The 16950-nt window shown below is 36.6% G+C and overlaps 1 protein-coding gene across 2 annotated transcripts in view; it reads left to right on the plus strand.

Moving 5' to 3' along the window:
* Window positions 1-6524: 6524 nt before the first annotated feature.
* The window catches only part of LOC106876140 (kinesin-associated protein 3), a 100164-nt gene continuing 89738 nt past the window's right edge, over window positions 6525-16950 (plus strand). For both annotated transcript variants that reach the window (XM_089356577.1, XM_089356575.1), the window contains exon 1: window positions 6525-8417. In XM_089356577.1, the coding sequence (XP_089212703.1) occupies window positions 8386-8417 (32 nt within the window). In that variant the 5' untranslated portion in view covers window positions 6525-8385. The remainder of the gene's footprint in view (window positions 8418-16950) is intronic.

A 16950-nucleotide genomic window follows, 5' to 3' on the forward strand; every position in this document is an offset into this window, starting at 1 on the left:
TCTCCGGGACTGGAGCGAGACCTCTCCTGTATCCATTTGCCATGCGCAAGATAACAACGAGGCTCGTGATGGCAAACTGGATAAAAGGGCCCAGCAATCAGATTCTATCTCTTTTCACCGCGAGCACTTGCAAAACACACTTTGCTGGCTGGTTCTCTAGGCTACTCCGCTTGTCGTATCTCCTGAGGCAATGGGTCCGCGTAACGACGAACTCACACCACTTGAGATGGCTGCAGAGAGCAACGCACTTCACCCCTGTATATATTGTAAATAAAACTGATTGAGAACCTGTGTTTTGCCTAAGACTTTTTTCCTCACCTGCTGGAGACTTAAACAGCATGAAGAACAAGAAATTAATGAGAGAAGGTGATATTTAGCCGATATCGAGAACCTTGCCTCCTATTATACATCCTTTTAAGAGGTTAGTATATCTTCTAAATAATTTAATGTGTGTGTGTAGTGTCGCATGATGTAATAACTCTATTCATCAATTAAGAAAAAAAACTCGTTTAACACAGCTGAAATGAATGAACCAATTTCCATCTGTTATTTATTTATTAATCACCTTACTCGGAAGCTGCAATTAGCTTGGATCTGGAATCTATTGAGCGCAGCACTAAAAGTGCAGTATGTGTTCCTAGGTACAGCCTTGAGATTCATGGTATATTCAGTCGGGCGCTTATGATCGTATATGCAATTGGAATTTTAATCAGTTTGTACTTCGGTATGTACATATAAGTTTCTCTAATTTTGTTTTGTATATGATTGCTATTTCTTTGACCCGAACTTTGTGCTTTTCTATATACGTACCTGATTCACGGGAATCCTGAACTCATATATATATATATATATATATATATATATATATATATATATATATATATATATAGTGCTATAATCCATTGTGTATATCAGCTTCATCTGTGAGTCACTACAAGTGAGAGGCAGAGTAACTAACACTGTCTATATAAATAGAGAGGGTTATATATGTACTTTCGCGCACTGATCAGCATTATGAGAAAGCAGCTGTCTGTCTAGAGACCGGTCGACTTGAAGAGAGAGAAAACGATTTGGCATTTCATATTCATATTCTTTGTAACTAAATTAAGCCAAGCAAAACAAAGGATTTCTCCTCTCTAATCAGCTTTGACTGATGAATGCATCGAGAAAGATTAAGGAATCCGCTCATTGTCATAAATTTCCTAGTGCAAAAGACAAAAACAATAGGCTTCGAATCCTAGCTTAGAAATTTGGTAGCTGCTTTCAACATTCTTGTATGGAGTGAAATGACAGTCTGATCTCATTCACAATACTCGCCCGCAGAAACACATTTTATACCTTCGAACGATGGTAGTGATTGTGCAATATGTTAGTTATATAAACCCACCAATCCAGATGTATATCCAGTGACAAGAATATTCCCACTGAACGATGACATTTGACAGCCAAGACCTGCGAACGATTGTCTCTAGTGCTATAATCCATTGTTTATATCAGCTTCATCTGTGAGTCGCTACAAAAGAGAGACAGAATAACAATGTCTATATATTGCTAGGTTTTTACCAATTGAACCCTGAAAGGTGTGTAGTAACGCCTGCGCATGCGTAGAATTAAACAAGCAAGCGTTTCCCGCTCAATTCATTCTCTTTCTCGCTGGCCAGCGATTGAGCATGGACGTGTGTTTAAAGCTGTCTCTACATCTTTCGGACTTACACTCGACAGCTCGCTCACACCAAGAACTAAAGATGTGTTTATATGTTTACCACCTAAATAAAGTGTTGTTTAAGTTGTTTAGTCTGGAGTTCAGCGTTCCGTTATATATTCTAAGTTTATAGTAGAAAGTCAGGTATACAATCTAAAGATGTATAACCCACTTTCTACTAAAGTGGTGACCCCCGACGAAGAAAAAACGCAGCATGGACTCTGGACTACCAACTTATAACTGGTGAACCTCGACTAAAGAACAAATACGGCCATGGAGACTGAACTACACATTACCAACATCTCCAACCATAGTCAACACGACTCAACAAGCGCGGTTTTTTTTCTCGCCTCTGTTGGAGTGGATATTTTCCACTCACGATAAACAGACAGGAATTGCAGCCTGCGACTTTCCAATTGTGTACTCAAAAAAAAACTTGGTATAAAACTCTCGTGTACTGACTTTTTAACTGCTGTGATATCTCACACACATATAGACGGCCTGTTTTTTATTATGTTCTTATATGTCGCATTTCACACTCTCACATACACATACATTTTTTATGCCACACATTAACTCTTGTTATTCATTTCATACGGTTGTCTTTTCTATCGTCTCATTACTGGTATTTACGAATTCACTAATGTTCGTAGTATAACGTAATTACTTGTATATCATCTTTGATATATGTTTTGGTTTCGACCGTGTGACACGTTTAAATAAAAGGAGTCCTCTGTTTTTCCATTCGTCACCATTTCTCCTTTTTGAGTTCGCACGGTCGTTTTTTCATCTTGGGTTAAGAAAATTTTTCTTCGAGGTTTTCGCTAATGGCCGTACAGAGATTTGTCTGTCGATCGTTCTGTAAAAGCGTACCTCTTCAAACACTCATCACCAAACAGTCTTTTCGCCACCAGCGCCGTACGCCAACCAAGATTACCACCGTGACGACAACAATTACTACTACCAACTACAAGCATTCCCCCCCGACGTCGCCAAGTTTCAACTGACTCATTACCACCACACATACAGAACATCAATGTACTGTCTACCACAATGTCGTGCGCCAATGGCCCCACCACCAGGGACACACCATGTGTAACTCTTATACGAACTGGATTTTTTGTCTCTAGACACTTTTACTATGTTCTGTGTTTTTTTTCTCACACACACACTTGTGCACTCATAGATTTTCTTTCCTTTCAGTAAAAAACAAACACTCAGACTTTCACATTCCGTGATTCCAGTTTCCTGGACAGTTGTCATCACGATTTGTTTTCTCATTGTCTCATTTGTTTTTTTTTTTACTAGGTGGCACTTACTGCCCATATTGCATGTTTTTCTTTCATTTGTACGTTGCATGCATGTATTTCACAAGTGTACATTTCATTTCTTTGAATTTTCTTTGTGTGTGTTTGTACCACATCTTGTGGGTGGTTTTTCAGTGGCCATCCTGCCTCAGGCATTCTAACAGATTTCATTTATCGTGCGTTTCCGCTCTGGCGAGGGAGCTCTGTAGTAATGCCTGCGCATGTGTAGTCTTACGCATGCGTAGAATTAAACAAGCAAACGTTTCCCGCTCAATTCATTCTATTTCTCGCTGGCCAGCGATTGAGCATGGACGTGTGTTTAAGCTGTCTCTACATCTTTCGGACTTACACAAGACAGCTCGCTCACAACAAGAACAGAACAACGTCCCAACAACTATGCTCATACACACAGAAGCTGTAACAAGAAGAACTAATGATGTACATATTTACCAACTGAATAAATGTTTAAGTTGTTTAGTCTGGAGTTCAGCGTTCCGTTTATATTCTACTAAAGGTGTTCAAAATTATTGGCTTTATTTTTCCTTTTGTTTCTGATGAATGTTCCAGTGCTGCTTCGGTCCTTCCCGTGACTTATTCTTTTATTCTTTTCAGTCATTTGACTAGTTATATTAACATCCTATTTTAACAAAAGCTTGTGTCTTTTATGCAAGAAGTGCTTTAACTAATAACAAAAGTATTCATATCTTGCAAAAAAAGTTTGTTTTGCTGGAATTTGAAGAAGTTGACAAATTCTTTCTTTGAATGGATAATCAAAGATATATTTACAAATTTTACTTTATGTATTGAAATTATACCATCATAGAAATATAATTCTAAAGTTTAACAACACATTTAAACAATTCTGTAAAGAATTTTAGTAACAAGCAATAAGAAGAAACAAAATATTATAATTTGTTCAAAGTTACCCAGGTGTTCAATGTAATTCCATTTCACAGTATATATCTCTATCTATCTATCTATCTACCTATATATATATATCAATATTGAAGCAGCGTGTGTTGAAGCAACTTGTGTACCCCCGGGGCAGCCCTTGAGTTTGTAATCTTCCTCACAGCCCCACCCCATACAAGCTTTTATAGCAGACCCAAGCGTACCCCTCTTCCAGTCAAATGCAAAAAGAATTCGAGCATCTCCTGAATCTTTTTCTGTTCTTCGCAATGCGAGTGCTACCTGAGCGTAACTTTCCTAAATTGTCTTTTAGAGTCTGCAGATCATTATGATCGCGTGGAGTCAACGGATAATCAACCAGCTTTGAATCGCCTCGAAAAGAGTCTAAAAACGGCTTGAGTTGGATGTACCTCTCAATCATGTCATAAGTACTGGACCAACGAGTTTTATTTCTTTGTATAAGTTGCAAAGGCGTTTTCCCCGAAGTTTACCTGCAAGTTTTAATGATTTTAGCTTCCCCATCAACATATTAAATTTTATCAAGCAGAACTTCCTGGTTGTCGAGATAAATAGAAACAGATTGAATTTATGAGAGACACATCCAATCAATGGTATTCTACACAAATTCGCTACAGATTTGTTCACTTTAGTATTATCTGTGGTAATAGCTACATTTTCTGAATTTTTGTTATAGACACTTAACACATACTCTATAAATTCGAAAATTATGTCGAATTTATAGAAGCAGTGAATAATGTTTCACTTACCATTGGCGAAAATGCCAGCAAAACAGTACAATAACCATTTGATAATTGCACGAATAAGATGCGTCCAATGAAATGCGTCGAACCTTTAGTCCAACCATCGATTACTGACGAAAATTTACTTGGAAGTTCATCAGATATTTTCTTTTCTGCTTCTTGAGTAAGTTTCTCCATGTATTTCTTTAAGGTTACATTTGTCCATTTGTCATACTTTCCAAGTTTGTGTACTTACGACTCAGTGGGTCTTCAGTAAAGGAAAATGGTTTTAATCCAATACATACCCACTCAATCCAACCATAAACATTTAAGGTCGAGCGACTGGCCAAACAACTTCCTTGTGGAAGAAAACTCGATAAAGACGGTTGTCCAGTTGCCTGTGTAGTAGAATACTCTGGATGCTAGTTTTTATGATTTGTAAGGGACGACCGACGTCGGGGTCACCAATTGTAAGGGACGACCGTGCGAACTCAAAAAGGAGAAATGGTGACGAATGGAAAAACAGAGGACTCCTTTTATTTAGCTTTGCACCAGTCGGTTTGTCGAAGGCAAACAGACGAAATAAGGAAAAAAAAAATTTTGTAGTGAAAAAGACTTATAGAATGGTTGGTCTATTACTGGCATTTAGTCACCATTTTTGGAAAGTTATGTGAACATTTCAAGTTGGGCTGTATGAACGAATCAACGTCGGGGGTCACCAGTTGTAAGGGGAACTGTGTGAACAGGCTCGCGTTGGCTGTACAGATCAGAAGGGGTGTATGAACGAATCAACGTCAGGGGTCACCAATTGTAAGGGACGACCGACGTCGGGGTCACCAATTGTAAGGGACGACCGTGCGAACTCAAAAAGGAGATGTGGTGACGAATGGAAAAACAGAGGACTCCTTTTATTTAAACGTGTCACACGGTCGAACACACAATTATATATCGATGATGATATAGATGATATGTTATGCGACGATAACATAGATGACCAGCAATGAAAGACCACAACCGTATTAGATGAATAACAGAGATATTTATTGTAGTGTTAAAGATGTATGTCTGTGTGAGAGTGTGAATGCGACATATAATAACATAATCAAAGACAGACCGTCATACAAAGAAAAGTGTGTATGTGAGTGATACATGTGTGAGTTATTACAGCAGATAGAAAGAGTCAGTAAATGACACGTGATCAATTATACCAGTTCGTTAGTACACTATAGGAAAAGTTCTGTATGTGAAAGTGAGGAGAGGCTGAGTGCGGCAGTGCTGATCACTAGCTGTGATGTCGTGGCATCGATGCCGGGCCGTGATTCTTGTTATACAGATGTTCGTCGCTGGCTGAGAATTTCTTGTCTGTTTAAGAACTCTTGTCTGTTTATTTACCGTGGTGAAGCTGAGTCACCTAACAGAATCGAAGAGAGAGATGTGCCGCGGTAGTTTGGTGTGGTGTACATAGTAAATCGTGTTGACGCTGGTAGCGTAGAGGCTGCTTGGTAGGTGCTGGTTAGTAGTCGTAGACTCGTATTGCTGATGTGGCGACGGCGGTGGTCGTCGTGGCTGGACGAAGCTGCTGAAGTGGTCGCTGGCTGCTGCTGCTGTCGTGTGGTACACGGAACAGTTCTCAAAGAGAAACTGGACCGAGACCAATTATTGGGTATGAGTTAAAGCTATTTATAACAAACTATGGGCTCCCGAAGGCTTCAGAATTTTACTCTATCACGTGACCTTATTAGGGGCCGTGATTGGTCAGTTTGTGTTCTGGCGGGAAAGGTTCGAAGAAGTTGCCGATTCGAATAATGATCAGTCACGTGATGACAAGGTATGGGTTCTCTACTACGCTCGCATTTATTTATATTTAAATGAGAAGATTGTATGTAATGGCGATAGTAGTTTGTATCTAATGGCGGGAGGTAGTTTCACTACAGATTGATAGGATTTATCCATCCAGGGTCAACTTTTTTCCACACTTGCATTTCCATACATGTTCACTGTTTGGCTAAAATATTTTCTGATGATTTGATCGTTTTCACGCGGCATGGGTTAGATTAAAATATAAAAATGTTTCGCCATAGTTTAAAATAGAAGACATTTCGCCACTCCACTGATGAAAGTCTGATACGGTTAATTTGTTGGAGCAAAATTCAAGATACAACCGCGTTGCAGGCAAAGTTAAGATTTAATGACTTGAAGACAGAATGTATGAATCCCTCTCGGCAGTCAAAACCAAGAATCACTCGACAGCGATTATTTGACAATATACACAATAGCCAATTCCCAAATAGGACAGGATGTGTATCATTCTCAGCAGTGTGAATCGAGCATCAACACTTGACAACATACACAATAGTCAATTCCTAAGCACGACAAAATGTGTGAATCATTCTCAGCAATTAGAACAAAGCGTCAACACAATACCTCAAATAATAATAATAATAATAGAATGCTATATTTGCCAATTCAATGTCGAATGAAGTATGAGCCATTTGAAAAATTTTCGCTGACAATGTTGCAAGTAATTGATATGATAGCAAACAATTATTTAATTGGCAGTACGACTCCAATCTATTAATTGGACCAATATATTGCAATTAATTTTTTACAACCCCTGATACGTATATTGAGTTCTACACCAGGTTATTAGCCTCACAATGCCTAAGCGAAATGTATGTATATATGTCTCTTCTATTTTTTAATTATTATAAATCTTCCACTGAGAAGGAAGCCTGTTTCCAACGAAGATAAAAAGTTCCATCTTTGGGATGTAGTTAACACAAAGAAATTCACATTTGGTACTTGAGAAAAGTCTTGCATATTTTCACTGTTCCAGTTACAGATTGCACTTGTAATGTACGAATTAGCCGGTCGATTTCTCTTTCTGAAAATCCCAGTTTATCCAAGTTCTCCTTTAAGCATTTACTGACAAAATTTTCCATTATGCATTTGCTAACAAAATTCTGTCTATATAGATATGTCTGTATGTGGGGAAGAATGCAGACCACACAGGCGCGCTCGCGCACACATACACGTTCACACATACGTATACCTTTTGTTGTTGCTAGGTTTTGTCGTTCGTATACATTAATTTATTCGTTATTTCAGCTGACATGCATTTCTGTTTAATGAGAAAGAAAAATACTTTATTTATTAATAGTAAAATAATAAAATCAACACTAACACAAAAAAAGACACTTCTACAAGATGGACAAAAAAATAGCCGATAACATCCGATTATCGATCTACATACACAATTGTAGCTTCCACAAATATTTAACCCCCCTCTCTCTCTTTCTCTCTCTCACACACCCACACACATGCGTACAAAAGTACACTAACTTGACGGAAATATCCGAAGCATCCCGATCGTTTTTCGTAGCCACCCCTTCCTCCTTGTAATTTTTATCGTATCAGCTCTTCAGGTTGATATAACGTCTAAAATGCCGCTTCTTCTAGCATAACTTTCGTATTTTCTTGTACATGAAAAAAAATAGACACAATATTTTGTGTAAATATATATTTATATTTATTATTTGTGTAAATTTTAAATAGTATCGAAAGCAAATAACAGCTGCAAAAACGAAGAAGAAGAAAAGTGAAACCAATCTACGTTTAGTATCTTTTTGTGTTTGTTTTTTATTTTCATGGAATTTTGTCTTCGCAATATTTTGGACGATTTGCTGCTGCTGGCGACTGGAGTTTGGAGTTTATAGGATGTTCCAAGATGCAGGCTGATGAAGCCAGATATTTGAAACGGTAAGGGTGTCCTCTATTTCATCGTGTATTCATACATACCTATATATACACGTATCGATCTAGTTATCTATATTTATAAATTTGGTTGGGTGTAGGTACATAAAATAGAGATATATGTAAAATGTATTTCTGTTGCTTATTGTTTCAGTTTCTCTTAGTACTCCTACAATATAATCCAATGTATCTCCCTCTCTCTCTCCCTATCTATCTATATATGTGTATATATATATATGTGTGTGTGTATATATATGTCGTCAATGTACCGTATATGTATATACACACGTATGTATATTTGTCTCCTTTCTATACATATATATATATCCTCAAACACAGTGTATCTCTCTCTATATATATGTGTGTATATACTCTCTCTCTCTCTCTCTCTCTCTATATATATATATATATATATATATATATATATAAATAATAATATTAGGGATAATACTATATATATATATATATATATATAAATAATAATATTAGGGATAATACTATATATATATATATATATATATATATATATATGTATAAATAATAATATTAGGGATAATACTATATATATATATATATATATATATATATATAAATAATAATATTAGGGATAATACTATATATATATATATATATATATATAAATAATAATATTAGGGATAATACTATATATATATATATATATATATAAATAAATAATATTAGGGATAATACTATATATATATATATATATATATATATATATATAAATAAATAATATTAGGGATAATACTATATATATATATATATATATATAAATAAATAATATTAGGGATAATACTATATATATATATATATATATAAATAATAATATTAGGGATAATACTATATATTTATATATATATATATATTAGGGATAATACTATATATTTATATATATATATATTTGGGATAATACTATATATATATATATATATATATATATATATATATATACATGCGTTTCTGTTTATTTCAAAAGTGAAAAAGAAAAAAAAACAAGATAACCTAAAGGCAAACAGAATCGGAGCCAGCGAGACAAGTTTCTCTTTACATGGTAGCTTTACCTGCAAGAAATAGCAGCCAGATCATCATGAATTTCACCTAAAAATATATTTAAAAAATTAAAATAAGATACGCGAAATTGAAATTAAATGAGTTTGTAGTCCGAATGCCACGATATGTGCATAAATAACACGGGATGGTTAAGGTTGGAACGGAACGCTTTTCCTCAAAGCCATGTCGGTTCCATCAAGATCGATCTGTGGTTGAAAAATAACCAGGCAAAATTGTTTTGGTTTTTTTTAATGTCATTCGATCGATATTGTGTATCACTTGCTTAATTATATATATATATATATACATATATATATATATATATATATATATATATATATATATATATATATATATATATTTATATACACACACACAACGCAAGTGATATACATAGAAAGAGAGCCAGTCATAGATGTAAATATTTATGTATATATGTATTATAGGTATTAACTATAGGTACTACTAAAGCAGCACGGTCCCGAACGCGCGGTCGCGCGTCCGCGCTAGCTAGTCGTGAGTGGTCGATCCTAATCCTAACCCTAACCCTAAACACGTATTCATTTGCACACGCGGGTTAGGGTTAGGATCGATCACTCAAGACTAGCTAGCGCGACTGCGCGTTCGGGTCCGTGCTGCTTTAGTAGTACCTTAACTATATATATATATATATATATATTTTTTTTTTTTTTTTAATGTTTGATAGAAGTAACGAAGTGACTCAAGGGCGTACGGTTTCGTGTGGTAGCTAGCACAAAACTCTCGGCCCTTGAGTCACTGATACTTGTCATATATTAGCAACAAATACATATATATACTCATGTTTTGAGTTCTTTTTCCCTGTTTGCATCGCCAAAACATATACACATACATGCATGCATACACACACTCACACACATACATACACACACACATCTCTGTCTCTTTGAAAACAGAAAACCTAGCCAACAGGTTGCCCGATATGCTGTGAATAGTATTTTAATTTACTTCAAAATTATGTACGCTGTCCAGGTAAAATATGTCAGACTAAGGTATAATCTAATATTATTAGATGGCTAAAGCTAAAATAGAAAAAGAGATTTTAAAATACCACAACGGGATGATCATATCGTGAAACACTTTTTCTGATCATAGCATTTGTCTAATGTGTCGCGACTGACCTGGGGCTAAACATCAAAACAGACGTTTCGCTTTTCTGATAATAATTCGATCGATTCCATAATAAATATCACTTAATTTATTAATATAATTATATATTTTCGCTTCTTATGTTTGTTATTATGATTCTTAGGGTTTTTTTTCTAAACACATACACACACACAATAACTCAATATATCGAGAAAACCTATAATACCAGCCCTGAGATTGGGACAATGTCATTCGATCGATTGTTGTTGTTTATCTCTTTAGGTCAAACCTATGATTTAACGCTTTCCAGCCGTGATCATCCTGTCTTTTAATTTTTCTTTCTTTCTTTCTAGATTACATTATCAAATGTATCTTTCCATTTTTTTAAAGACTGGTAAGGTGTGGTTTGTAAAATATGGGTTATTTGGCTGTTATTTCTATTTTTAATAGTTTCCCAGTAGCTACCTTGAGGCTCCATCGGTAGTTCTTTACGATCGATATTACATTTAATATCACTTGGTTAATTAATTTAATTAAAGAATTAATATACAATATATTTCTCTAAATTTGTTATTACATCCGTTGGTTCCAATAGGATCTTAGGAATATTAAACAAAAACGCCAAATGCGGCCCAAATTGTTTTGACCTTGTTATTTTCGTTTAGTTTAATGATGTTTAAGCCCTAGATCAACTCTGATCAAATGTATTCCAACCGCGACCATCACGTTTCTGTTTCTTTCTACGCAGAGTATATGCAGCTTCATTTTTCTATCACTGTTTATTAAAACGGTAAATTGGGTGTGATTTGGGAGTAGAATTGTTCGCTAATTCTAGTAGATCGAACGGCCCCACGAAGAGGCTTTTGGTGTTGTTTTTTTTTTTTATCCCGCCCCTATATCAGCCCTGATTGAGTAGTTATCTGTAATCAAAGTCATTCCAGCTGTGACTATCCCGTCTTTTCGTATATAACATATATCTATTGCTACATTGTCTAGAAAGTTGAATGAAATATATTTCATCTACAAATACAGAGAAAAAAAAATTGTTTAGTAAATTCTAGTTTGGACACACCTGCTTGTCCATTTTGTTTCTCTGCTTGTTATTTATGATTCCTAGATTATTCCTAAAATATATAATAGCTAAATCAATAGACTCTTTATTTAAATGTCTCTTTATTTCTATGGAAACCCATGAAAGCAAACCAACATACTGTGACATCTTTCTCATTGGGTCTAAACAAGATGATGTTTGGGATATTTTGCATAGAATCATTTTTCTTTTTGCTTCAGATGAATTTTTTAAAAAATCATTTGTATTTCAACATTGCCAAATGCGGTTTTTTCTTATATAAATTTTCAAATTGTCCCAGGGCAATTTGATAGGAAGGAGGTTTGGCTGCTATGTCTAGCAAGAGGCACGCCCTTCTTTCGTTCAGTGTTATATATCAGGTGTGGGCAGCCTTTTTCGAGAAACGGGCCGCGTGAGACATGTCTCAACATGAGGCGGGCTGCACTACTAAAAAAAATTCTAGGTAAATTTCGTTAGGTGTGCTATTCAGAAAGTCCCGCTAGCCGCGGCTTCCCTACGATGTATATATATCTTAATTTTCTTCTATCACGCTCGTTTTTACCTCTCCGTCTGTTCTCTCTATCCAAAAATGTCACCCGTTTAGGTGACGGACCATTTATTAGTTGAAATATTGCGCGAGGCTGGGTTGGGCTAGGATAATAAGCAACACAAGCAAGCGATTTCTCATCCAGTCCATCCCACCTCATCTCATTCGTTTCATTTTTTGTCTTATGGTGGTGCTGTTTAACCCTTGGCCAATACTGATCCGACAGATATACAATCAAATGTGTTCCAGTTGTTGTCTTGTTGATTTTTTTTTTTAAGGATATGATGTATCGAGAACTACATTATATGATATACCCTTCTCCTCTAGAGTGTGCGATTTGAGTGAGATCTGGTTGCTGTTTCGAGTAACCAAGTAGGGGTTCTCTCTCATCTCCTTGGTTCATGTGTACTATATATACATGTGTGTGTATTATCTTTCTGTCCGAAATCCCAGACAAACCTACGCTACATACCGCAGTAACATACACAAATGAAGGCAGTTCATTCACCAAACGACATAAATAAAAGCAAATGCAGAGGGGAAATTATATATCGGGGACATTAATTTCAGGAACCCCAGGCAAGCCATTACTGACATGCTGAAAGATAAAATAACATAACGAAGAAAGAAGTGTATGGATGGTGCTAACTCTGATTTTGATGTCTCATTAATATAAAGGAGAGGGCGGGAGTTTTTGCAAATATTTTTGGGGTAAGACAATGTTGTCCTTGAATTATGTATGTGTGATAAGAATCGTGATGGTTATAGCTGGAAAACTTCTACTCCAATGCCTGTTTGATGTGACGCAGTACAGTCACATACTACAACGCACACACACACACACACATACATACATATGATCTATTGCTGAGCCCTACGAGCTGGGTTTCTTTAAGAAGCCTAAGAAACATTAAGGTACATGAGATCGAATCAAACTGTTTCAAATAATACGTAACTCCTTAATAATGTGTTAAACGCATCTTTCGTTTGTCCGCTCACCTGCACATACATACATACACGCACGCGCGTGTGTATACATATGTATATATGATGAGGCATGTAAATCACTCTGTCTAAAAATCTGTACAGCTAGAACGTAACCTTGCATTTACAGTATAGAATGGTGTTGAACTAATCTAAACAATATTGTTAGCCTTGTGTAGTAACAGAGAGCTTATAAAGTATTTTGTCCTGATTGATAACCCCTCACTAATAACTTTTATATATGATATATGTGTAGGAGTGGCTGTGTGGTAAGTAGCTTGCTTACCAACCACATGGTCCCGGGTTCAGTCCCACTGCGTGGCATCTTGGGCAAGTGCCTTCTACTATAGCCTCGGGCCGACCAAAGCCTTGTGAGTGGATTTGGTAGACGGAAACTGAAAGAAGCCCGTCGTATATGTGTATATATATATGTGTGTGTGTGTGTGTGTGTTTGTATGTCTGTGTTTGTCCCCCAACATCGCTTGACAACCGATGCTGGTGTGTTTATGTCCCCGTAACTTAGTGGTTCGGCAAAAGAGACCGATAGAATAAGTACTAGGCTTCCAAAGAATAAGTCCTGGGGTCGATTTGTTCGACTAAAGGCGGTGCTCCAACATGGCCACAGTCAAAAGACTGAAACAAGTAAAAGAGAATATATATACTTTTGGCCAACCCAGCATATATATATGGGGTGGCCAAAAGTCACCTGACAGTAAATCAAAACCATTTAATTCCAAGATTAAAACAAAAAAATTATTTTATATGAGACCTCGTTAATAAATAGACAAATTTGAAGAAAAAAAAAGCGGTGATTTTAACTCACAGCATTCAATTATTAAACATTCATAATTGGAATGAATAAATAAAATTGAATATTAAGTATTTATGGAATTTTGATTTACTGTCGGATGACAGTACAAGAAGAGTGGTGATAGTGATTTCGAAGTTTTGGCCTGCTAGCCTTGATAGGCCGAAATTTTCGGAGTCTCTATCACCATTCTTCTTGTAAAAGTGATACTCTCGACCCTTGAGTCACTCTAACTTCTGTTGATTAATAGTAATTATAATAATAATTCTTTCTACTATAGACACAAGGCCTGAAATTTTAGGGGAGGGGACTAGTCGATTATATCGACCCCAGTATTTCACTGGTACTCAATTTATCGACCCCGAAAGGGATGAAAAACAAAGTCCACCTCGGCAAAATAATAATTATAATAATAATGATTTCTTTTATTGGCCACAAGGGCCCAAGACATGGATGTTTCATAAAAATATATATACACACACACACATATGTATGTATGTGTTTATGTGCTTATATAAACACGGACACACACACACATATACACATGTAACACACGTAGGTCCTTTTACTTGACATCAACCGTCAATTCTCAAGCGGTTGTTGATGTGTCAGTTTATGTGTATATTAACAACAAGTAACTAACCGATGTTGTTTGTAGTCAGCCGTGTTGCTAGTTACTAATTAATCTCACTTTATTGTTGTCATTATCTCTGACTATGTTTAATCTCACCCCCCCCCCTCATCTCATAATATAGATTTCGATTATGAACACTAAATAATTAAATAAAATAAAAACTAGCTTCGAGGTTTATCTTCTCTGCCAACATTTCAAATGCGTATATTTTTGTAGGCGCTGTTAGTCCGGTGTGGTTAACAAGCTCTGATTGCAACCACATGGCTTCGGGTGCAGTCCCACTGTGCGCCACCTTGGGCAAGTGTCTTCTTATAACCGTGGGCCAAACAGTGCTTCGTGAGTGAATTTGGTAGATGAAAACTATGTGGAAGCCCGTCGTGATATATGTTTCTTTTATCTTTTACTTGTTTTAGTTATTAGTCTGTGGCCATGTTGGGACACGCCTTGAAGAATTTTAGTCGAACGAATCGACCCCAGTGCTTATTTTTTTAAAACCTGGTACTTATTCTAACGTTCTGTTTTGACGAACCGCTAAGTAACGGGAACGTAAGCACACCAACAGTCGTTGTGAAGCGGTGGTGGGAGACAAACTTAGACACAAAGACGCACACACACGTGTGTGTGTGTGTGCGTGCGTTTGTGTGTAAAACACACGAAAGGCTTCTGCCAGTTTCCGTGTACCAAAACCACTCGCAAGGCTTTAGTCGGCCCGAGGCTATAGTAGAAGACACTTGCCCAAGGTGCCACGTAGTTGGACTGAATCAAGAACCATGGGGTTGGGAAGCAAACGTCTTACCACGCCTGTTCCTCAGTACATGCACGTATGTATATGTATGCATGTTTGTGCCTTTCTACTTGTCTCCTTTAACTTAGCCGTTCGGTAGAAGATATCGATAGAATAAATAGCAGGCTTTAAAATATGTTTTCGATTTGACTACACTTTTCAAAGCAGTGTTCCAATGAAAAGCAAGATATCAGATATGAATCAGGGACACTTCTAACCGTGCAGACATCATTAGAGGCGTTCCATTTGTGACCATCCCATATTTTTGTTGCGCATATAGGATTGTGATGTCTATTGTATTTGCGCCTATATATATATATGAGGGAGTGATTTGAGGGAGATTTGGCTGCTATTTCTAGCATGTCGAAGATCGTGTAGCAGACCTCCTCCTTGCTTCACAGTTTAGCTAGGTTTATTTTTTGATGTGAGGACCTTATTGTTTATCTTTTACTTGTTTCAGTCATTGGACCTACCTTTTTTTTAAAGCCTGGTACTTATTCTATCAGCTTGTTTTGCCAAACTGCTAGGTTATAGGAACATAAATACACCGACACCTGTTGTCAAGCAGTGGTGGGGAATAAACACAGACACATACACACACACATGACAACAGGTCTCTTTGAGTTTCTGTCAACCAAATCCGCTCACAAGGCTTTGGTTGGCCTGAGACTATAGTAGAAGACATGCCCAAGGTGTCATGCAGTGGAACTGAACATGGAATCATGTGGTTGGGAAGCAAACTTCTCACCACACAGCCACACCTGCGGTTCATTCATAAATTATAATATTCTAGTGTTGTGTGTGTCGACGCAGGCATGGCACATACGCTATGTAACAATCCTTTGTTATACTCCCTGTTACTATCTGTTAGTGTACATTATGTAACAAAGAAACAATTTAAATTATTTATCTTTCCTTGTCACAGCTAAGCTTATCACAATCTTCCGCAAATTTTCCTATTGACTAATTATTATTGACATAAACCATCATCGACTTTGCTGCATTTCAGTATGTTACCTTTGGTAAGGCAACATTCTGAAGTTGATGATGGTTTATAAATATAATAATAATCAAGCAATAGAAAAGTAGTAGTAGTAATGTTGTTATTGTTTAAACCACACACACACTCACTCTCTCCACAGACATACACACACACTCACTCACTCTCTTCCCCAGACCAGCCATAACAAGCTGGGGGGAGGGTTTCTTTTGTGGTTAATATATCTAGAACAGTGGTTTCCAACCTTTTCACTATGAAGGACCCCTTTTATTTAAATGAGTTCTCCCACAGACCCCTATTAATATGCTTATGCTTTTGTATATATGAAATTTTGAATTTAGTTCACAGACCCCCAGTACTACCTTTTCAGACCACAGGTCGGGAACCACTGATCTAGGACTACATCATTATTGGCTGCTATTTCTAGCAAATTGAGGGACCACATAGAGGTTACCTTGCTGCTTTAGTGGTTCAAGGGTATTACTGAGTGAGGTTTTGCCAATCAGCCAGATAG

The sequence above is a fragment of the Octopus bimaculoides genome, chromosome 8 (genome assembly GCF_046866305.1).
Source record: "Octopus bimaculoides isolate indiv1 chromosome 8, ASM4686630v1, whole genome shotgun sequence".
Lineage (NCBI taxonomy): Eukaryota > Metazoa > Mollusca > Cephalopoda > Octopoda > Octopodidae > Octopus > Octopus bimaculoides.